Below are 23666 nucleotides of genomic sequence, written 5' to 3'. Positions count from 1 at the left end.
TCGCCTCAAGCTCTGCGGACGCGAAACTATCAGAGAAAAAAGTGGGTAGTGAGTATAATGAGCATTAAGCCAGTATCGGTGTTTTTTTTAACACTCCGTATAAGGCCATTTACAGTTGACAGAGAAACCCAAAGCCAGTGAGCAATAATTGACTGTTATACACAAAGAAGAGTCATTATACAGGTTTCTGTTTGATGTAATATGCGAAAGAATAATTAATGTAAGTACTTTGATGGATACCATGTCAGAAATAGTTGGCGGATGCGATACCCAAAAAATAATTTGAAAAAATGTGGCAACAGTTGCTAACCAAAACGGCAGCACCTAAACTGTATTCATGTGAAGAATCATAGGTGTGTTGTTCGTTAAATTATGATTTGTTGAAATATAAAACATTAGCAATTTGAGGAAATTCTCAAGGTAATTTGATTACACTTTTTAAAACACAGAATGAAAAGTCAAATCCAGTTTTACAATTACGAGAGAACACTATTGAGAAAAACTACACCTTGGTTGAGCTATGACTAAGAACTACGTATAATAAAATGAACTGATTTAGCGTTGAATTGAATATATTTTAAAAGATAAATTCTTTAAAATTATTGAGTTAAAGGATCGTTTTTAAGTCCCAAATTATAACATTATGAATTAATTCAATGTATATATATATATATATATATTTTTAAACATTCATCATTTAATTCCAACATATGAATAAATACAACTAAAAACCTCTTTCATTTAAATGATTTGCAAATTCAAATTGAATTAAATTCCTATTCAATGGGCTTTACAAAATTGCCACGTTTCACTCATATTCCTCCTTTTCTTTTTAAATTTAAGTCAAATTTGACTTTACATGAGTTGCAACATCCTGCTTGTCACCTACAGTTGAGTCAATGAACGCCCTGGGCCACTATTTGTGCCAACACGGTCATTTAATAAATTGATGAAATGGTGTCATGACTTCGTATTGCAGGATTGAGGGGGCAAAAAAAGTACATTCAACAGGCGCTTTATATGGAAGTCAATCAAAGAAGTATGAAAACAATGCAGAAAAAGGCAGATTTCAGCGGGATTTCGCTTAATCATTAAAATGCAACAAATGATAAATCCAACATATCCGATAAATGATTGTCAAATGTTTATGAGAGAGAATCGGGTCCAAACACTCGCTTCTTTCGTATGTCATCATTATAGACAAAAATAAATTACATTAATCATAAATATAAGTATACAAAGATTTTTTTGGTGCAGGAATAGAACTTAAAAAAAAAAAAAAAAAAAAAAAAGGAAATCAAGTCAAAATGTGCAAGAAATCTACAAGGTGCGCTAACTATTCAAACAAAGAAAGTCATTTCAAAAATGAAATAATTTAAGGAAGGTTGATATGAATATTCAAACATGGATTTTACAAGTAACCGACAATTACGCAAAGTTCACCCATCGCAGGTAAGGCAAGTTCCTCTTGTGCCAAAATCAGCGCAAACTTCAAAAAAATAAAATAAAGGTGATTGCTTAACTCATTGGCTGCCATTGACAACAATAGAAATCCAATCCATTTTGACTAGAGAGGAATTGAAAACCCTCGTATTCAAAATTGATTCAACATCCCGCACCATCAACGGCGCCCGAGGAGTTGGGAATCATATATTTTTACAGCTAACTCGAGCCGTGGAAGAACTCAGTGAATATATCTTTTGCCGCCGTCCACCCATCTGTTAAATTCTTCAGAAAATCCCATACTAACAATTGGACTGACAGAAAAATTAGAAATTGGATCTGATAATCCTTTAGCTTTAGTGTTGACTAAACATAGACTACTTTGGCCCAATCCTGGACATGTCAAATAAAGGCTGCGACTGGGTAGCCACAGTATTCAACTAACAATTACGAATCCGACACGAACAATTTATCAGTGGTGAGAGAAATACATCCAATCCTGGGAAAGTGCTCCTTCGTATCCCTTTTGCTTTTGTTTGTCTTTGCTTGTGTGTTTTATTCCGACAAAAGTATCTCAGAAGTGACGCTCTACTGCATTGTCCCGATATGGCACCGGAAGACTCCAGAGGCAAAAATCAACAGTAATCCACCCCACCCAGAAAAAATTAAATGTTCCTCATCAAGTTCTATTTGTATTACAGATGGCAGGCACTTGTATCTTTGGTTGGACCATCCCAACATCATTGCGAGCAGAGGTTCGAAATCATTTTTGGGAGTCCGCCTGGCAACTCGGTGAGACGTCGCTGCGTTGTTTTATTGTATTTTTTTGGGGAGATGTCATGTTACCTCAAAGGGTGCTCTTGTACCTTATTAGCCTTCTGAAAGTGCCACCTGGAAGTCAGAAACAACAAGTTAATAAAATTCAAGCCTCCTGAGATTGAGGCGTTGAGCGCGATACCTTCTCAGGAAAGAAATCTGGGCTGCTTTGCCGCACTTTACCAGGCCTGCCCTTGATAACGGCATAGCAGAACATGGTGATGACCATGACAAAAAGAAAGTAGCTGGTATGCATCAGGTGCAGGTTGATGAGGGAGCGGTCGTCCTGGGAAGGAGGAAAAAAAAAAAAAATCATTAGGGGCGTGACAATTAGGCCTGTCGCGATAACAAATTTTAGTAGGCGATATATATTGTCTCATAATTATTGCCGATGTGCGATATTATTGCCCCCTTTTTTTTCTCTCAACCTATTCAACCACAAATGTAGTGACAATTCATCCAAATAAATCACTGATTCAAATGCAATAAATTGTTATTCTTAAATAAAAAAAACACTACATTAAAATTGATAAATATTAATGAAACACACAATGCATAATGAGTCATTTTAAAGCTAGTTAGGTGCAGAATATGAAATAGGTGAGAAACCCAATGTCATTTTTGTTGTCTACCAATTTGAGCCCATTAAAAATGTAAATTTTATCCAAAATGACTGTCATCTTGTCCTGCGAAGTGTGCATGCAACAAATTTGAAGTCAAATTATTATTATTTATTACATCATATTATCATTGCTAATCAGATTTTTCATAATGGGTGTCATTTTAGATTTATTCTTAGTGTAGAATCTGAAGTATATGTGATTGTCTCCAGAAATCTGAACATGACTTGCTTTAATTTTGAAATGTCCACCGGAAGTACATTTTCTAAGCCACTAACCGTAAGCCTTACACTTAGTAAAAAAGAAAAACAAAGTGCACTTCACTTTCGTTATGCATGTGTATCAGTAAAAAAAATGTTCCCTTTTGTTCGCATCGCTTGCAAATTCTTTAATCCAGCAAGTTTTCATGTTTGAAGTGTTACCTTTTAACCGCAATTTTGCGTTGTGGAGAAGACTGCCAATGTTTTATAGCAGGCTAAAGTGGTTAGTACATCTTTTTTTCCATTAGCATCAATGCAGCAATGCCAACGTTTTACAATGTTTAATAAAGAAGTGTTTTCTTATTTTGTAAGTCTGAACTTTATTTCTACGGCGTGTCTATGGCCAATATACATCTGTGAAAGCTACTGGAGTCTCGGTGCAATCAACATGCATGTGTCCCGAGTGCACGCAGTACACGAGCGCACAAATGTATGTATGCACGCACGTAGCGATAAATCGCAGCCGGGAAATTTACCGCCCTCGTTTTTATTTACCGTGCGATAATTTGACTTATTTAATATCGCGACAGGCTTAGTGACAATATATGTGAATGGTGATACATCGCGATACTTTGCATCCCAAAAGGTTATCGATATACTTCTGGCAAGAATCGATATATTGTTTTAGAAAGGTGTCGTTTTTTTTGTTCTTTTTTTGGGGGGGGGCAACAGGTTGCTACCAAAATCTTCCACTTGAATAGTGTCTGTGAAAGCTTATTGGCTGCCGTTGACGGCGCTAGATGTCCAATCCATTTTTATTAGGAGGGTAAACGATCTAGCGCATATAGCGCCGTCAATGATCCTGAAACAGAGCATTCACATCCAGTTTTCCCTGTTTTGGGGGCATTTATAGGTCACTTCATGTTCATTTTAGGGCATTTACAGGTCACTTCCTATTCATTTGGAGACATGCCTGGTCACTTCAATCACGCAACATCAACAAGAAGTGATCCGTAAATTCCCCAAAATAAACAGTAAATTACGTAGAAATGCCACAAAAATGAACAAAAAGTGACCAAAAATCAATATAATGAATATTGTTGAATGGTTTGCTGACCAGTGCATCGATAATTGTTGGATCGCAATATCGTGAGATAATCGTTATCTTGAGTCTTGCATCGCAAATCGTATCGTGAGGTACTCAGAAGATCCTAACTAGAGCTGTCCCGACTAGTCGACATTTTCGACGTCATCGATGACGTAAATACGTCGACGGGTAATGACGGGTTAAAAAAAAAAAAAAATCACATGCGGATAAAGTTTAGAATGGTGGGCGCTCGCGATGCAAGCGGTGAAAAAAAGTGGACCAGAATGGCCAGAGCCTGGAATTATTTCAAGGAAAATAGATGGTGGAGGGTGCCACCCTTGCTAAGCTGAGCTCGCATACCCGCACGTAGCACGTCGGCAATGAACGAACACTTGAAGCGCCATCACCCAAGTGTAATTTTGGAACACAACAAGAAACAACAAGCTAGCGCAGTGTTTTTCAACACTAGTGTGCCATGAGAGATCGTCAGGTGTGCTGCGAGAAATCGGGCAGAGGTGCAGTAGGAGGGAAGGAAGGAGTAGGTAGAAAGTTCTGGTTATGTGCAGATGAGCAAGGTAGTGCTCGTGCCGTGTTCAACAACTGCTCGGATTTCTAGCTATCAGCGACCTTGCTGTCCGCGACAATGTGGACCCCAGCACGTCTACTGCCCATCATTTGGTTAGACTCGTCGTGTGTCGATATACTCGGAAGTGTCCTTGAAAAACACTGGCGGTTTGTAAGTCCATAAAACTTTCTAATGATTTTTTTTAAAAATTGAAGTTGCCTTTATGTGCGTCTTCTCAACTTGCATCATTAAGTTTTTTCCACATGTACTTCATGGTATTAATCTACTCTGCTGCTGCCCCTGAAAGCTGTAGATCTCGACATCTCTGTGTACAGCATGCAGATTGTATTTACGGTATTAGGATCATGGAAGCTCACACTTAATAATAATTAATAAAAATGTATATGGAAACACAGCACTGGCCTGCTTACTATAATCCATGACTGCACCAATGTTACTCTATTATTATAAAGTATTATTGTGAATATACATATAGTAGTATACTATCAAATTAGGACTATATACAGGGGTGCACATAAGTGGTCCGCATGCGCGCATGCGTACCGGACGTAGACAAACGCGCTGGCCCTCAACGACTTCCATACGCTTTTGCGTACCGATGGCTGACCACCGTATTTGCGGCGGACACGAGAAAATAACTTCTCAAAATGTCAAAGAGGCAGGCCACACTGAGTAATTACTTCCGTGTTCCCCCATCCCCGTCAGAAGACAGACAGACGACAGAGACGTCACCGGAGCTACCGAAAAAAAGGACTTTAGCTGAAAAGTAGGAGGTACCATCGCTAGAAGCAAATGATGCTCGCACGGAAATGCGGTACAAAATGTGCTGTGAGAATCCCAATGTCGCCGATAAGAGCAGCGCATTTTATGTAGGGTCAAAGAATTTCAGCCATCCAAACTTTGAAAAGCACGAAAAAAACAGAGAGCATGTGGCAATTAAGCAAACTATCGATGTCAAACAGGACCCCGCTCGCCCTCTGGACAAGTGGCGGAATAAAGGTAATGAACAGCGACATGCACTGACAAACGTGTTTTTGCTCGCATTTTACAAAGCTAAACATGCACGTTCAATGAGGTCTTATGAGGAGGACACCCCACTTTTAAAAAGGCTTGGAGTTAATGTGGGAGCCGCATAATGCCCTTTATTTTGAATTGGTGCTTTTTATTTCTTTACATTTCACTTCAAAGTAATGGCAATTTTGTTGTGCCAGTTGATGTTAATCAAGCATTAATTGTTAATATAATTAATTAAAGTTAATTGGCTCTAAGTAAAGCTTGTCATAAATTTATCGCATCAGGCGGGTCGGCTCTCAAGCTCAATGAGGACCAAGTCACATCTCCAGGTCCTCCTCTGAGAACCTGGGCAAAAAAATTATGTGCACCCCTGACTATATATTTAATTTTTGTTACTATGACTATGTGTGCCTTTCATTCCAAACAACTGTAATATTTCAGTGTGCCTTCTGCTTATCTATTTTCAGATTAAAACAAAAGTTGAACAGTTTTTCCCCTCCCCCCAAAAATGTGGAATGCGCACCAGAATGAGCATCTAAACTCAAAACACAAAGTATTGTGAAAATGATTGTCCGGGACATTGCAATTCATTTTAACATTTAGAACAATATAGACATACCACAAAAAGAGTAAGAATTGTTTTGACTCCTGTTAAAAAGGTGAGGTCACAGTGTTTCCGTTTACATTTTTTTGCAGTAGTTAATGCCAGCGGTATTTGAACTCATTGTTTGTGAGTTATTATTGATATTTATGTTATTTATTCATACGTTAATAAAAGAATTTTGGTGTTCCAAAATGTTTTTTGTGAACCAAGAAGCTTCAACAAAAAAATCATTATTAAGTTAGTATAAAAAATAAAAATAAAATAAAATAAAAATTAGATTAGTCAACTAATCGTAAAAATAGTCGGCTGACAAATCGGGAGGAAATTAGTCGTTTGGGACAGCCCTAATCCTAACCCTTATACACATATTGCAAATGAAGGAGACGGGAAGATAATGTGTTCAACTGGGGCAGATTGATTCATTAAAATTTAAATGAATCATGAACGGCCCCCTTTTTGCCACAAACACAAAAATTTTAAATATTAGTGAGTAAACCCCATCGACTCACATCGGGCACAATGACTGTGAGCTTAGGGTTGAGGGCGTGGTACACCTTGCCCACGGCACCCTTGTAGCACCAGAAGGGGTTGTAGTCCTGGCTGTACTTGGTGTCAGAGTCACGCACTGTGGTGAAAACCTTGTACCACGATGTGGCGTTGGTGTACGTCTCTGGCACGCAATGCGGCGGCTGCCTGCAAATGCCAAAAAAAAACCCAAATAACAACTCTAGTCACTTTTCACCCAGATTTGTTCCGTAGCTCTGCGTTGCTGTGTATTCTATTCGGTGTTTGTCTAGATGGGTCACTCACACTGTGACTGGGAAGATGTTGCTGGCCGCCGTAATGGTCATACACGTGCTGAACACCACCTGCTCGCAGTGGCCGTGCAGGATGCAGTCGTCTGCGTTCCAGGACACAGGCAGCGTAAATGTGATGTTGATCTCTTCGTGGGCTTCCCGGCCTGAAAAACAATATTCATAATACAGGATGATGCCAAATCAAAATACTCGCTCTGGACTATTATAAAAAATACTGTCTCACCAGACAGGCCCACTTGTTGTCCCAAAACGCTGGCGTACAAATGCGTGATGTTGCGAGAGTAGCCGCCAAAGGGCCGCTGGGGGTCCAGTGTGAGCGTGATGGGCACCGAGATGTTGACGGAGCCCGATTCCTCGGAGAGTAGTGGCGCTGACGTGCTAGGCCGCGCTTGCCCACTGGTCGCCGACAGGCTCTCCGGCGTGGTGGAGTCGTTGAGGCCGTGCTTGATGGTCTCATTCTCTGACACGCAGAAGTCCAACTCGTTGTAGCGCAGCAGGAACGTGTTCCAGTCCTGAGACGTACGATCCAGTTAGTCTTTCATGATAGATGCCACCATTTTGACAGGAATGAACTCACTTCGGTCAACTCTGGAGACTTGATCTCCTTGATTTTAAAAAAGTAGCCGATGGTGAGGAAAGCGATGGCTACGGCGCTGACACTGATCATAAAGATGACCAGTGGCGGGCGGTTGTTGATGGAGCTTCTAAGGTTCTCCAGAGGGTTCAAAAAGTACACCTGGGCACACCACCAAAGGGAGACTCAATTTTGACTTAATCACGGTGCTCTATGCAAAGCCCCAGTGGGCGGATTATAAATTATTCCAAAACAGATCCATTTTCCTGAGCAGAAATGACATAGTAATCTTATTGGTGACAGTGAAGACGTTATAATGTTTTTTTTTTTTTTTTTTTAATTATTTAACTTAAAATTTCACATCTCTGTCTATGGCTTCCTCTTTTCAGATATGCCTTTGGTTAGAAATTTTTAGTAAGCAATTTACCAACCATTCTGCCCCCGTCCAAGGCAAATTAGTCCACCATTAGTCACGGTACTTCAATATGGCGCTTTTTTAAACATTTAAATTCATGTATTATGGTTTGCTTTTGGTTAGCTTTAGTAAATGGCATCATTTCAAGGTGCGTTGTCAAGTGTTTGTTGCTGCTGAGCAGCGTGTCCACCTTGTGTGCTAAGCTAATGCTAGCCCTGTTCGGCCCTGTCAATCACTCAAAACCAACCCCTGACCGTGAAACTCAGAATTCGTGGCCTAAACAAGTCGTCACTTACCATTTTCTCCGGGGGGCGGTCTTGGCGGGGAGCTCCGCGGAATCGAAAGAAACCGAAAGGCAACTGTTTAGCCTAGCTTAGCCCCGATGCTAAGCTCGCCCGCCCGCCCGCCGCCGACCTCGTTTGGGGGAAAAAGCTATTCACCCCTAGATAAAACGCTGAAGATTAACCGACGGTGGTAAATGGAGGTATTTCCGAGACCACCACGTCCCATTCTTGTATGGTGGCGTTGTTGTATGTTTGTTTATGCGTAGTTTACGTCAGCAAACGCATCACTGAAGTGAGCTGCGTACCCGACTCCGCCCAGACGCAGTGCAAGTCTGGTAAATTGAGTCATAGGTATCATTATATAATGCTAGATGCTACGTACGCTATGTCAGCAAACCTGGATAAACGTCGTCACGGGTCAGCCATTTTGCGTCGGAGTAAAATAACATTATGGTCAACGGGAAGCGTGTACTTTGAGATAACTAGATTTGTCGAATGTCAAAAGCCTTGTTTTTTCATGATTTTTAGAGATGCAGTAAATTCACTGCATACGTATAGGTTATGTTTTTATTCCATCATCTAGGCTGAATCACATTCACGCTAATACGTTTGTAATAAACCAATCCGTTTGTAAATCTGTCAAGAATTCAACGAGTTGGGAGTATTTTATTCGACTAATCGCTCACCTTACCTACGCTGCAATCGAGCCCAACAGAAGTCCTCCGACGCAAGGTGGCCGCCAGGTACTTACCCGTTATAAGTGTGATATCTATGAATCGAGTGCTCTCGACGTCACCAGTCAAATTTTAAAATGGTGGAAAACGGCAGTCAGTACCTTCAAGGAGGCCCTGCTTCAAGGCTGCTCGTAAATCGTCACGCCAGGACTAAATGGAAGTGTTGAACGAAATGTTCATAGCACATATTACACACTTTAAAACTAACCATTTAAAACGTTTTTAGTCATAATAGTTCTTCCCTCAAGAATGAAGAACAACAGCACAATTCACAAGTTGCATCCACTTGTCTCATTTTGGTTTTAATTTAAGCTTAGGGTTTTTTTTTTTTTTTTGCAAGAATACATTGTATGCGACACCCAAGCTTTCTAAAATTTTGCTCTAACTTCATGAATCCAATGATTTTTTCTGGGTTTGATTATGTGATGCAATGAGAATAACTTCGGGTTGATCAGAAGATAGGTTACAAACTTACTTCTTACAATGTTTTTTTTTTTTAAGCTTGTGTCTTTGGAAAAATGTTTAATACATTTATATTATTTACTTAATTAAATATGATATGATATGCTTGATCACGAACAAAGCGTAGACACTGGATATTTTCAAAAGTCAAAGTCCTTTGTTCACAAAGAGATTTAAAAAAATCGAAATGAGTCTTTGACCGCAACGGATGTCGTTCAATCACAACATTATGAGGTCATGTAATGACATCGTCCAATCACAGACTGAGATGTAGTTACACGTCATCTAATCATAGAGTAATGATGTGTCACTGACATTTTGTTGGTGTCGTGCCAGACTGGAAGTAACGTGCACAATTCAACCTTGAGAATTTTGAAGCGATGCAGAGCCAAGAAAGTGGCACCAGCAGGCCGGAGTCCCACGAGGGCACCAAAGCCGTGGTGTCCGAAGAACCAATGACGGCCCAGCGTGTCATCCACCTGCACCTTGAGCTGCTCTCTTTCCTTAACGACCTCCAGACGGCGGCCGACGCCAAGCAGTCGCTGCGGCGAACCAAGTATGAGGAGGCCCTGCGATTGCGCACGGAGCGGCTGAACAATTCCAAGGAGTTCAGCAAGAGGAAACTGGAGGAGATCAAGGAGGGCTGGGCTCAAGCTGCCACCAAGACCACACTGCCCGACCTCTTGGATGCTTTGAACCGTCAACAGACGCTCTGCTCAGAGATAATGGGCCACAAGATGGACCTCATTGCCGAACTGCAGAAGAAATGGCTGGACGGTGACGAGCGCCACTCCATCGATCTCCGTAAGCAGGCGGAGGCCCTAGACTTGATGATCGAGCGCATGGACAAGGTCCGAGTGAAGACCATGGCCAACAAGGAGCTGGCGCACATCCAGAGCCCGCACGAAATTTTCCTCAAGCAGAGCCTGCGCGAATGGGATGGCTACCAGACGGAGCTCAAGGCCCGCCGCAAGGAATGGTTGACCCAGAGGAAGCTGGCCATGGAGGAGTACGAGAAGGCCATGCCCATACTGGAGCTGACTCAAGAGGAGTGCAACACGTCCAAGCGCAACATCGACATGAAGTTGATGGAGCTGGAGCGAGAGCAGGAGGAGATCAAGGGCAAGCGCAATGTGCTGGAGGCCCGCAAGCTTAGCTGCGATGAGAAACCCGAGGTCATCTATTTGCTGCGCAAGCGCGTAAACACGCTCAAGGTGCAGCTGAGCGACATCATGAAGAACATTCAGATGGAGGAGGAGAGCTTCCATCGACGCGAGCAGCACCTGCTGGAAGATATTCGCCACAGCATTGCGCAGCACAAGCGCATCCAGAAGAAGATCAAGCACTTCGCCCTGAGCGATGCGCAGACCTTCGTGGATATGTCACGCATGTTGGTGGCGGAGGTGAAGCTGCTGGCCGAGAGTGCGCTGGCGGCCGACTCACACCTCTGCGCCCACCTGGGTTTGAAGTGGGAGCGACCTGTGGCCACCATGGAGCGCTGCTATCCCATCCAGCCGCAGGACAAGTTCGAGATGGCGGCTCAGGTGTATGCTGAGAGCGTGGCCGAGGTGGATACCAAGACCATGACGGCGTTGCTGGCATTACTCAGCGACGAGCTGGGCTTCTTGATCGAAAACAGCGAGCACCTCAGCTTCTTATACAACGAGCAACACACGGCTGAGAAGCTCCTCGGACTCCTCAACGCCTTTGACTTCTACGACGACGACCTCAACAGGCTGGCCGCGTTTCTGCTCAAGTACGAGGAGCAGCACCGAACTGATGACGACCCCGACTGTGGGTCCGAGCATATAATCCATCCTAACAATATCCTGCCCGCGTTTTTGAGCTTCGTCAGCTACCGCGTGCACTGCATGAAGAGTTCGTCACTGCGCCATTATCTGGACTGGGATTCTGATGCAGATAAAGCCTTTTGGGAGAGCATGGTTAACGTCGTCCCCGAAGAGAAGCTCCGGATCTGGGACGCTGCAGAGATTGCCCTGACGCAGTATCTTGCCATTCTGGAGGAGAACTCTGAAATATTTCAGAAGAATCTGATTCTGGAAGAGGAAAACAAGGAGTTGCGCAAGCAATTATCGTGCGAGAAAGATGGGAGCGCTTTTCTGTTCAAGGACTTTCTGGAAAAAGATGATAAAACGTAAATAGATTAAAAAAACAAAACAAAACAAAAAACTAATGTAATAAGATCCAGGTCAAAGTCCTGTGTTTAAAGCAGTAATGTGAAGTAATTTCATAACATGCCAAATAGGGTCATTAAACATTGTCCAACAAATAAAGCATGAAAAAATAATTTATATGTTGTATATTTGACAAAATAATCGTGTTTCCGAAGTTCGAGCCTGAAAGGGGACGAACCCGGAAGTGATGCATCACACCAGGAACAGCGATGGCAGCTCCATACATATGGCTGCCATACAAAGCTCTTCAAACAATGATTCATACAGCGATATAAGCGATAGATCGAGCGCAAGGGAGGAGATCCAAGTTTTTGAAGCGTTGGAGGAAGAAGAGGAGCTTGGAATTTTATGTTGGACCTAACATGTATTAGCCAGACGCTAATCAGGATGCAAACAATGTGCCTAGACTACCTGACATGGAATGGATACAAGACCCATCGAGATTACAAGATTGGTAAGATATAGGCTGTTATTATTTTCATGATTTGAAGATGCAGGCATTTGCACATAATTTTATGTTTTTGTCTATCTGATGACATTGTTAAAAAAAAAATCAGACTTCATGTTCATTTTGGCAGGTCCGGCAGCTCTCGTGCATATAAAATAATATAAAAACGTTGGGGGGAAAGAAGGAGATGAGTCGTTGATGGCTTTCTCCACTTTATTGTGGCAACAATAAAACAAAATAATAGCGGACTGCCGCCACATTCGACCGCGAAGTTTTGCTTCTCGCTGATCTCTTCCTCGCCTCCTACTACTCCAGCGTCTCTTAAACGGATCGTGCATAGTGTCTTGTTATGAGCTTTTTGTTTACAAATGTATCGAACACACGACGTGCTGACAACTTTTTTTCTTTATTAACACATGGACCTAACAGTAAGAACACAGCTTGGCACAGCTCTCGGCAGGAAGTGGCGTCTAATGGCGTGAGGAAATGTTGTTTTTTCACACAAGCGAACAGATTACAAAGCACCACTTCAGTGTTGTCCCGAGACTACATTTTCCATGATTCACTGCGTGACTTGAGCCGCTCGCTGATTCGCTGCGAGATTGATTCAATGCCAACACGCTAAGTTGTCACCTGTCAGCGGCTCTCGCGAAACACAAACTAGAAGGCTATCAAGCGATCACCGTGAAAGAAACACCGAACCGTACAAATACAATGGAATGCTTGAAGCATGAAGGTCGAAATACATGATACAAATACAAATAAATGTGCACAAACTCACCGGCGGTGTGTGTCTCTTACTGCAACTTGACCGTGAATTACCGTGACGCCGACTTGCTTATATGCACATCCAGACCCCTTTCCCGATTGACAGTTGATTAACCCTTTCGGACAAGATCGTAGATGATGCACAATTTAAACACGCTTAACCTAGCAAACCCAACGACAATTATGATCGGGGATTGCCACGAGTTAACTTTCGGCTAACGTCGCTAGCTTATACTGATCATTCCACAACAGTTGGCAGCTCTGCTTTGACAAAGTCATCAGTCATCCATCCAAAAATCACACTTTTTGGCAAATCCTTGATCATAGGCAGACCGGCTAAGGAAGCAGGCATCTTCGAAGTGTTTGCAGCAGAGAACACTACTCGATGATGGCGTGAAATTCATTCGCTTCGTGCGAACGAAAGATGTCCATTTACGTGCCCTGCTATCCTTTGGCCACTCATACAACTTTTCGTTTGAGTGAGAACAAAACATCGCCACACACCGCCATGGCATCTTACCGAGAAGCAATGCAACAAACAATACTGTTCTATGGCGGACTTCCCTCGCACTTCTAGGTGTGATGTAATTTCCGAAGATTTCCGAAGAAAAGCATTTTCGTTGTCAAAGGCGTTGCTATGGGTTAAACAAAGAATCTGGAAGGGTTGCGTTAAAAAAAATAACGAAAATGTGCTTATAACTGTTTAGCCATTGATATTATTCAAAAACATGGTTGGCCAACCTTACTTCACATTACTGCTTTAATCTAAAAAAAAAAAGTCTTTAAGCCTCAAAATGAAGAAACAAAATTAGACTTTCTTTACAAAAAACATTCTTAAAAATTAAAGTAAAGGTCATTTCATCCCAAAGAGTGATGAAACAAACATCCCACAATAACATTAGCCTTAAATATCAACTATTTTCATTCATACTGCGTGTACCGCCCCAATATGGCCGCCACTTCGTTCATACAAATTCAATCCATCAAAACAGCGTACACTATGCAACCGTTGCCGTTCACGATGCCAAGCTGGAGGTTGCAGAGGAAGCCACACCACAAATACGACAAATTGATTTAGGGGAAAATACATATTGTGGACACATTAATAATCTTTTCCCCTCCGTCTTGTGGATTCGTTATTAATACATTCATATAAGGGACATCAAAATCATTCAACTGTGAAATTATGGGACTAAAACGAAGTTTAAAGTGATTGCTTTTACTCTTTAACCGGAAGTAACTAAATTACAACCGTAATAGACGCAAACGTGACTATGCAGGCGACTACAACAATGCCACGGAGCTTCCATTTAAACCTCGCTGCGACACTTTCCCCAAAATCTACAAGGTATAGTCGCCAAAAAGCGGTTGAACACCCAAACGATTCTTGTAATGCAGTTTCATTTCAAAGCCTATTTTTATGAGCGTGATAGTGGGTAGAGTAGTGACAGATGTGGCTCAAAAAGCTAGCTGACGAGTTAGCTCAGTAGCTAAACTTAGACGTCGCCAAATCCAAAACGTTCCACAGTTAAAATACGTTTTTTTTTGTAGCGTTCTGTTACCTACATGCAATTTTTCTGCTCACAGTATGCTGTAATCATATGAATATCCACCATGTTATGTACAGTTCTATTTGTTTTACACTCACCAGCATAACTCTTATTTAGTCCCAATATGGTTAGGGTTTGTCTTGTACATAGTTCATGAAATTGTCAAGGAGTGTTCAATAAAAATGAAGTTACACATTTTTTTTCCCAGTCATTTTTTTTCTCACGAGTTAAAAAAATCCCTTTGTACATAGAAAACTAAATTGTTCATTTTCACCCTAAAAACTGGAGACCAAAAAAAAAAAAAAAAAAAAAAATTCTAAAGTCGCCCCAAAAATATGGCGGAAAACACTCAGGTGACTTGAAGTTCTGCTCCGAGACCCACAATTTGGCCAAATTTCAAAATTGTGCTATATAATTGGAATACTTAATCTTTATTTTCTGGGGGAAGAAAAATTCTGAACAGGGCATTTTTTGACACCTTAAAAGGTCAACTCAGGTGAGTGAAAAGTAGGGGAAATTTCAGGGGTTAAATTCCAATACCATAATATTTTAATTTTTTAGTGGGCTTTTCAACTCAGGTGAGTGAAAAGTAGGGGAAATTTCAGGGGTTAAATTCCAATACCATAATATTTTAATTTTTTAGTGGGCTTTTAAAATATTTTTTTCAATCATAATTAAAGAATGTGAATGCAAGATGAGAATAAAACACTTCATATGCATAAAGGGAACATATAAATGTGAGTACATAACACTATTTATTGTATTTCGCCTTGAAGCCTAGGACCTAGGCTTTATGATTTAATAATCTAATAAGCAATTCAAACGGCAACAAGGGTCAAAAAGATAATGGACAGCATGCAAGTCACTTAGCCTGCTGTGTCCGTAATTCTCACGCTAGCGTTCGACTGCAATGTAGGCTATGTCTTTTTGTGGCTTTCCAGTATCTCAAGGTGAGAGCATGAGAAAGCATAATTAAAGACACCAGGACTTTAACAAAATATTATCCTCGCTTACCTTGTTTTGATCTAAGAACTCTGTGTAGCATGTATCACCGAGTGTTAAGACACAGCTGTGAAAGGCCACAGCCGGACTTTGTGGGGATTTTATGAGTGAAACACAGCAATATAACAAGGGTCGCAATGCAGAATTCACAGACAAGGAGTGGTCGAGATTTTGTTTTTGAAATATTTACCCTTTTAAACTGTTTTTTTTTTCTTTTTTTTTTTTTTTCAAATTTTCTTTGTTTAGATCGATTATCATCTAAAATATTGGGGGAAATGCAACAGTAACAAAAAATATATAATAAAGGTATAGTTATGAGGTAGATATTCGTGACCTATTTACAGACTTTTTTTTTTTTTAATGTGACATAATTTGTTTAAAATATGCGAGTGAATAACTTTTTGAAGTTTTTTTTCCCAACTAAATTTAAGACATCAATTAATGATTTCAAGCTAAAAATGATTGAAATTTTGTATAATACATATAATTACTTCTTTTTATGGCTGGGTTGAAACAAAAGTGGTTATGCATTGCCCGTAAACTGTGGTCTCCATGGTAAAACGGACAGATAAAAAAAAAAAAGTCCTGGGGCATAATGCACTGTGAAACTGCTAATGACAACATATAAACATACTGTTCTATCAAACACAACAGTTCTTTGGCTTAAAATACAGCAGCTTATTTTAAAGAGGGCTGCAAGAGCAGAAACTAATTTTTCAGCCTTGTCTGTTTTCCCCCATATATGTTTTCTGTTAACAACAAGTTGTAATATTTAACCTTTTCATCTTTCCCTCAGGTTATAAGTTGAGTGTTGATGCTGAGGTGTGTCCTTTTGTTAGTCAAGAAGACTTTTCCCATTGGCCCGCAGATTCTTGGAACGTCCTATTCACGCCTTGTAGCTCCGCCTTTCAAACTCTACCGTCGCCATCCCCTCTTCCCTTCAACCTACAGTCACGGAAGCCTCCCACTCTCCCCGTCCCACCACCTATCCCGCCTGTACGACACCATGGCGGAACAGCGCTTCCTGGTTGAGTACGCCAAGCGCGGCACGGCCGGTTGCAAGAAGTGCAAGGACAAGATCGCTAAGGGCGTCACACGCATCGGCAAGGTAGTACCCAACCCTTTCAGCGAGTCAGCCGGTGAGATGAAGGAATGGTACCACGTCAAGTGCATGTTCGAGAAGCTGGAGCGTGCCCGCGCCACCACCAAGAAAATTGAGGACATCACTGACCTGGAGGGTTGGGAAGAGCTGCAGGATGAGGATAAGGAACTCATCAATAAACATGTATCAGGTACAGTATATCAACCACTGTCTTCACATTCATAGGAATGCTGGTCAATGAAATATTTTTATTTGAACTCGTGTGACTGCCATAGAACTATGCAAAAGCTAAAGTATGTATGATAAAACACATTCTGAGTGTGACAAAAACATTGGATGCCTAAAAGAAAGATTGACATAACAGTCTGGCACTGTCATCGGCAGCCAGTGAAATAAATGAGTGCCTTATAAATTGTTAAAGTTTGCCATCCCGATTGCAGACCTGATGGCTAAAGTGAACACGAGTCCCAAAAAGAAGACGCCGGCCAAGGCGAACACAGCAGGCAAGCTGACGCCACCCCCTGCCACGTCAATCAACGCACCACGCAAGTTCTCTGGCTTCACCGGTAATGCTTTGCTCGCCCTGTTCATTTCCTTCTATGGCCTTTTTTCATGTTACAGCTTCACTTAAAGGTAGCAGCACACAAGTTTACGTTCTTTATTTGCATTTCGTTTAGCTGCCAAGGCAGGCGCGTCCTCATCCTCATCCTCGCCTCTCTCGTCACCCTCGCCCGCCAAGGCCAACCAGGGCAGCTCTCTGGCCACGCAACTCTGCGACCCGCAGCACAAAGACTGCCTGTTCAGGGAGTTCCGCAAGCTGTGCGCCATGGTGGCTGACGTCAACAGCTACAACAGCAAGACGCAGATCATAGAAAAGTTTCTGCGCAAGGGCACCGGTGGAGGTAAGACGCACATACATCAACAAAACTCTGTGACGGCTTCAATTTACATTTTCATTGCAGATAAATTCCACGGTGACTTGTACCTGACGGTGAAGTTGTTGCTGCCCGGTGTGGTGAAGAGCGTATACAACCTCAACGATAAGCAGATCGTCAAACTCTTCAGTCGTATTTTCCGAAGCAACCAAGATGACATGGTGCGAGACCTGGAGAAGGTCTGTACATCACCTACAAATATGGAATACTGGTGTGCTCGTGTCTCAATATCCACTCTAATGTCCATGTTTGAGTCAAAATATTGGAGTGACACTTAGGGGAGTGATGGGGGTGCAATCGTATCCTGGCCCTGTCTACACTAGGATGGATAATGGCCGTAAACGTGTAATTAGTTGGACTATACGGCATGTCTGCTACACTAGTATGCCTGTTATCCGGATTAGTTGTTAGACAAATAATGTAAGCGGGTAATGTTACACGTCGCTTAATGTGGACTGCTGTCTCCGTACAACAATTGGATACTAAGCAAGTGACGTCATTTTTAGTGCGGCATCACAGCATCGTAAACAATGGAGGTGGACGATCACGACGTGACATTACTGCTCCTCTTTTCAAAACATTTTTCTTGAACCTTCAAACTATGTCTCAATAATATGCTTCAATTCAGTGCCCATTTGTGGTCCTCCCATCGCAGATGACGTGGAGATGAGCGTTTTTTACAGAGCTCGTCTCCCGTGTTGTCACCGATCAGCCAGCTGTGGGGCTGGCCCCTGTGCCGACTGAACATGAATATATAAAAATGTTTAGAGGAAAACTAAACCCCGATAAGTGACCTGTGTGGTACCCCCAGTCAAAGAGGCGCGCGATCAGTTTTTTTCCATGACATTTCTGCCTGTCAAAACTACCGCCACTGTTCTGCACAAGCACTCCTGGTTGCAGCTTCCAGGAAATATATGCAGTGCCACACCATATGCTTCAATTTGTTATTTTCAAAGTGGTGAGAGCGCAACTGAGCATCGATTGTAACATCCCAAGTATCGATGTCAGGCTTTTGTTGTTTTCTAAATATTTATTTCAATCACAAGTCGGCGACTGCTCGTTAAAGTCAAGTGTGCTCTCCCTTCACTCTCGCTCCTGCTTGATGCGTTCAATTGCATTCACGAAAAAAAAAAAAAAAAACTGATTACAAAATAATGACAGTCTAGAAGGTGTAGTAATTTCTGAAATTTGCCGCCGGCGAGTAATGAGTTTCCGGGTCAGGGGTAAACCGCACGGGCGATGACATAACATATGACGCTGCTCCTTTGAACGCATGCTTAGTTTACGCAAATATAGGCGTACCTTGCAGATGCGGGGGGGGGGCCTTAAACGCACCTTAAACGTAAGTGCGGACGGGTATAAAAATAGTTGGCAAAATATCCTGGAGAAAACTATCTGTCCTAGTGTAGACGTAACCTAAGGGGCCTGGTTTGCGGGCATAAAGTGGGCGATGTTGGGTGGGGGAGCGTCTAACAGAAAGGGAAGATGATGCGCGGAGCTGTAATATAATACAGTGTTTTAAGTATTACGATATCATAAGTATATTCACTAACCCCCGCCCACACATCGGACGATCCACTCATGGGGCACTGGTGTATGTGATGTGTATGAAGTGCTGCAACTATTAACTCGATGAGAAAAAAAAAGATTTGAAACAAGTTTAGCTTTTTCAAGGATTTGTTTAATTAGAGTAGCGTTGTAATGGTTTGCTTTGAAAGTGTTGCATCGTTTTATTGAGTTGGGTGGATACACTGCCCTATGGTGGCAACAGTGAATATGACACAACTCATCTAATACGGATGAATCCAGCGGCTCCCTAAGGTCAACATAAATTTATAAGTTTTTGTTTGAGCTAAAATGTTTGTTTATGTAGCTTTTTGTTGGTATATGTGTTTGAACGATTTGTTAAAAGCATTGTACAAAAAAACATTTTTTTAGCATTCAAGCTAGCAGACTTTTTCTATGCAAGTTAGCCAAATGTTGTTTTGTTGGACTAAGAGCCTCATTCATTTATTTATTTATTTATATACCTTTTGAGTCTAAGCTTAGGCATTATAATGTATTTTTAAATGCATTTATTGCTGTGGTGAAATGCCAGCATAGTTCTGATTATTTTGAAGAAACACTCAGGTATTTTATATTTCCACTCAATGCTCTTTTGAAAGTGCAATTGTAGCAAGCCAAAATAAATGTTATTGCAGGCATAAACACTTGTTTCTTTGTTTTACATCTCCTAAAGTTCATTCTGCTATGTTTGTAATCCAATTACTAGAACTAATTGATGAATTGATTATCTAAATTATCGATAGCTGCAGCCCTAGTGGACAACAGGTCTTTGTAAAGTCTTTTTTTTTTTTTTTTTAATTTGCCAAAAATAGTGACTTGCCCTATAGATTCAAGATGTGGTCTATAGGGTAGGGGTGCCCATTACGTCAATTGCAACGTGTTACGTTAGTGTGCATAGCTTGCGGGAAAAAAAAAAAAATAATAACACACTCACTGGCCACTTAATTAGGTACACCTTTCCAACTGCTCGTTAACACTTAATTTCTAATCAGCCAATCACATGGCGGCAACTCAGTGCATTTAGGCATGTAGACATGGTTTAAGACAATCTACTGCAGTTTAAACCGAGCATCAGTATGGGGAAGAAAGGTGATTTGAGTGACTTTGAACGTGGCATGGTTGTTGGTGCCAGAAGGGCTGGTCTGAGTATTTCAGAAACTGCTGATCTACTGGGATTTTCACGCACAACCATCTCTAGGGTTTACAGAGAATGGTCCGAAAAAGAAAAAAATATCCAGTGAGCGGCAGTTCTGTGGGCGGAAATGCCTTGTTGAGGTCAGAGGAGAATGGCCAGACTGGTTCGAGCTGATAGAAAGGCAACAGTGACTCAAATAACCACCCGTTACAACCAAGGTAGGCAGAAAAGCATCTCTGAATGCACAGTACTTTGAGGCAGATGGGCTAGAGCAGCAGAAGACCACGCCAGGTGCCACTTCTTTCAGATAAGAACAAGAAACTGAGGCTACAATTTGCACAAGCTCATCGAAATTCGACAATAGAAAATTGGAAAAACGTTGCCTGGTCTGATGAGTCTCGATTTCTGCTGCGGCATTCGGATGGTAGGGTCAGAATTTGGCATCAACAACATGAAAGCATGGATCCATCCTGCCTTGTATCAACGGTTCAGGCTGGGAGGTGGTGGTGTGGGGAATATTTTCTTAGCACTCTTTGGGCCCCATGGTGCCAATTGAGCATCGTTGGAACGCCACAGCCTACCTGAGTATTGTAGCTGACCATGTCCATCCCTTTATGACCACATGGTATGACTAGCATGGTGTACCTAATAAAGTGGCTGGTGAGTGTATATTAAAGCACAGTTTTAATTATGTTGTGTGGGCATCATAACCTCACGTTGTTCACACCACATAATTAACTATGTACATTTAAAAATAAAAAATAGGGTAGATTGCAGGAGGTTGTCTCCTTGAAAAGTAGATCACGGAGCAAAAAACAATGCTCTTTCTTAATTTGACCGTCCTTTTTTCCGCGCGTTTCCACCCAGGGAGATGTGTCGGAGACTGTTCGCATGTTCTTTGAGGAAAGCAAATCCTTCCCGCCGGCGGCCAAGAGCCTGCTGACTATCCAGGAGGTAGATGCCTCACTGAGCCGCCTCGCGCTGCTCACTAAGGAGGACGAGCAGCAGGCCGAGCTAGAGCAAATCGCCAAAAAGTAAAACACTGTCCTCGCCGAGTCTAAATTGCGCAGCGTTGCCAATGAAACGTATTGTCTCCTCCACAGGTGCACCAGCAATGACTTGAAGGGCATCATCCGCCTCATCAAGCATGACCTCAAGATGAATGCCGGAGCCAAGCACGTGTAAGCGACCTCTCTTTTTAAGTACATTATACTGCCAGACTTTCTCTCACGGTTCACTTTGACCTCGGCAGGCTGGATGCGGTGGATCCCAACGCCTACGACGCCTTCAAAGCATCCCGTAACCTGGGCGATGTCATCGAGCGCGTGCTGAGAAACCAGCAGGAGGCGTCAAACGGCTCGGGGCCTAGAAAGCTGCTCACCGTGGAGGCTACACTCATGACGCCCGTGCAGCCAATGCTGGTGCGTGAAATACCGCAGCACTTAGATCCCTTTTGAGGCGATTTTTCAGCGGTGCTCTCTCGTTAGGCGGAGGCGTGCAAATCCGTCGAGCAAGCCATGAAGAAGTGTCCCAACGGCATGTACTCGGAGATCAAGTACGACGGCGAGCGCGTGCAGGTGCACAAGAGTGGCGACAGTTTCAGCTACTTCAGCCGCAGCCTCAAACCTGTGTTGCCGCACAAAGTTAGTCGCCCACACACACACACACACTTAGACCAATACTAAGTGTGATCAGTACGAGCTCTTGTATGATTACGAGTCTCTAGAGAGGCTCACAGTGGGATATTTCCCACCAGGATTGATCAACATTTGCTCTCAGTGTGTTGCCTAAACGCTCAAGGGTAAGTATAACACCAGTGACCGTTAGAGGGTGCTGCAGGGCATAAAACAGGATAGAGTAGAGGACTGCAACATGCAGTATTGGAGATACTAGGCCAAGTAACCCATACATAATTGTTCGGCACAACTAAGGAGAGCTGAATTTTCATTTTTGTTTCCATTTAATCACTGAGTATCATGAAGACTCATGGAAACTAAAGATGTCATTACTAGCACGCAATTTCTTGCCAGTTCTCACAAAATTTAATCACTTTCTCTACGATTGTATTTTTCTCACTAAAGTTCATGAATATTTATTTCATTAGTGACTTTAGGTGTAATTTTGTTGGTTTTGTCAGCAAAAAGTCAATAGCAGTGAAAACGTTTTTTTTTCCCCTGCTTGTCTCCAGGTGGCCCATTTTAAGGAGTACATCCCGCAGGCGTTCCCCGGCGGTCACAGTATGATTCTGGACGCTGAGGTGCTTCTCATCGACACTAACACTAGCAAGCCGCTCCCCTTTGGAACACTGGGCGTGCACAAGGTGGGAGAAGCGACACAATTTGGTGGAAATTTGGGAAATGAGAACTGATTTCGGCAACGTTTGCGCTTTTGTCCCTCAGAAAGCCGCTTTTCAAGACGCCAATGTGTGCCTCTTTGTCTTTGACTGCATATACTTCAATGGCAACAGCCTCATGGAGAGGTAACAAAACACAAAAAAAAAATTGACTAGAGGAAAATCTGTAATTTGAATTAATTTTTGTTGTTGTTGCAAAAATGACCACTCAATTTAATTAATCATTTTACGTATATGAAAAAAGTACCCAAGTACAATAATAATTGTGAATATTAAGGGCGTTAAAAAAAAAATCGATTCTGAAATATATCTCGATATTACCTCACCCAATTCTCGTATCAATTCAAAATCAGTCTGTATTAGAGATGATGCCGATCGATCGGGTCCGATCACGTCATTTTCAAAGTATCGGAATCGGCAAAAAAATATCGGCTGTGCCTTTTTTTAATGTGTATATATATATATATATATATTTTTTTTTTAATTAAATCATTTTCTAGTTGTATTTAACGTTACAGACATAATATGTTAACACTCATCCAGAGTCTTTAGTTTAGGCTTAAGGTAGGGTTATTAATAATATCCCGGTGACGGCGGCAATTTATTTATTTAAAAATGTGTCACGTTAAAATATTTAACGCAATTAATGTACGCGCTGCACGACACCCTCACTCATTGTCGCGCTCAATCCGTAACGATGCCGTTTTACCTATACAGAGCGATAAAAGGCAGCGCAACATGAGTAGAGTGAATTTTGGCAGCCTTTGGAGACTTTTTTTCATTGGCTAAAGCCTTGCAATCCCTCTCCCTATGATTAGGTATATCATGGGAAGCAATGTGGGGAAGCAAGGTGGCAACTGATCTTTGTCTTAACTCCTTAAATTATTTCCCAACGCAGAGAAGATATATCAATTGCTAGCACGACGCACAGTCATGGTTCCTTTTCCCATCATGG

The 23666-nt window shown here is 41.9% G+C and overlaps 3 protein-coding genes across 4 annotated transcripts in view; 2 read left to right on the top strand and 1 right to left on the bottom strand.

Moving 5' to 3' along the window:
- Positions 1–1131: 1131 nt before the first annotated feature.
- Positions 1132–8805, bottom strand: tmem248 (transmembrane protein 248). The gene is made up of 7 exons (XM_057820817.1): positions 8474–8805; positions 7766–7924; positions 7412–7700; positions 7181–7331; positions 6880–7063; positions 2402–2545; positions 1132–2334 (listed from the first exon to the last, which is right to left on the bottom strand). The coding sequence occupies exons 1-7, from the start codon at positions 8474–8476 to the stop codon at positions 2314–2316; spliced, it is 951 nt and encodes a 316-aa protein (XP_057676800.1). The 5' UTR covers positions 8477–8805; the 3' UTR covers positions 1132–2313.
- An 85-nt stretch (positions 8806–8890) lies between these two features.
- lig3 (ligase III, DNA, ATP-dependent) overlaps positions 8891–23666 on the top strand; it is a 24219-nt gene continuing 9443 nt past the window's right edge. The window contains exons 1-11 of one of the 2 annotated variants that reach the window (XM_057820813.1): positions 8891–9204; positions 16417–16912; positions 17163–17288; positions 17400–17624; positions 17685–17836; positions 21226–21392; positions 21462–21539; positions 21611–21779; positions 21846–22001; positions 22547–22678; positions 22758–22837. In XM_057820813.1, coding sequence (XP_057676796.1) covers positions 16435–16912; positions 17163–17288; positions 17400–17624; positions 17685–17836; positions 21226–21392; positions 21462–21539; positions 21611–21779; positions 21846–22001; positions 22547–22678; positions 22758–22837 — 1763 coding nt within the window. In that variant the 5' untranslated portion in view covers positions 8891–9204; positions 16417–16434. Of the gene's footprint in view, positions 9205–14076; positions 14417–16416; positions 16913–17162; positions 17289–17399; positions 17625–17684; positions 17837–21225; positions 21393–21461; positions 21540–21610; positions 21780–21845; positions 22002–22546; positions 22679–22757; positions 22838–23666 lie in introns of those variants that run through there. The other variant, XM_057820811.1, reaches the window with a different exon arrangement.
- Positions 9826–13627, top strand: LOC130906452 (dynein regulatory complex protein 1-like). The gene has a single exon (XM_057820814.1). It carries the CDS (start codon positions 10038–10040, stop codon positions 11814–11816), a length of 1779 nt encoding a protein of 592 aa, XP_057676797.1. The 5' UTR covers positions 9826–10037; the 3' UTR covers positions 11817–13627.

Source organism: Corythoichthys intestinalis, chromosome 18, assembly GCF_030265065.1.
Source record: "Corythoichthys intestinalis isolate RoL2023-P3 chromosome 18, ASM3026506v1, whole genome shotgun sequence".
In the NCBI taxonomy this organism is placed as follows: domain Eukaryota; kingdom Metazoa; phylum Chordata; class Actinopteri; order Syngnathiformes; family Syngnathidae; genus Corythoichthys; species Corythoichthys intestinalis.
Note: the sequence above shows the minus strand (reverse complement) of the source record. Positions and strands in the feature narration are given on the sequence as shown.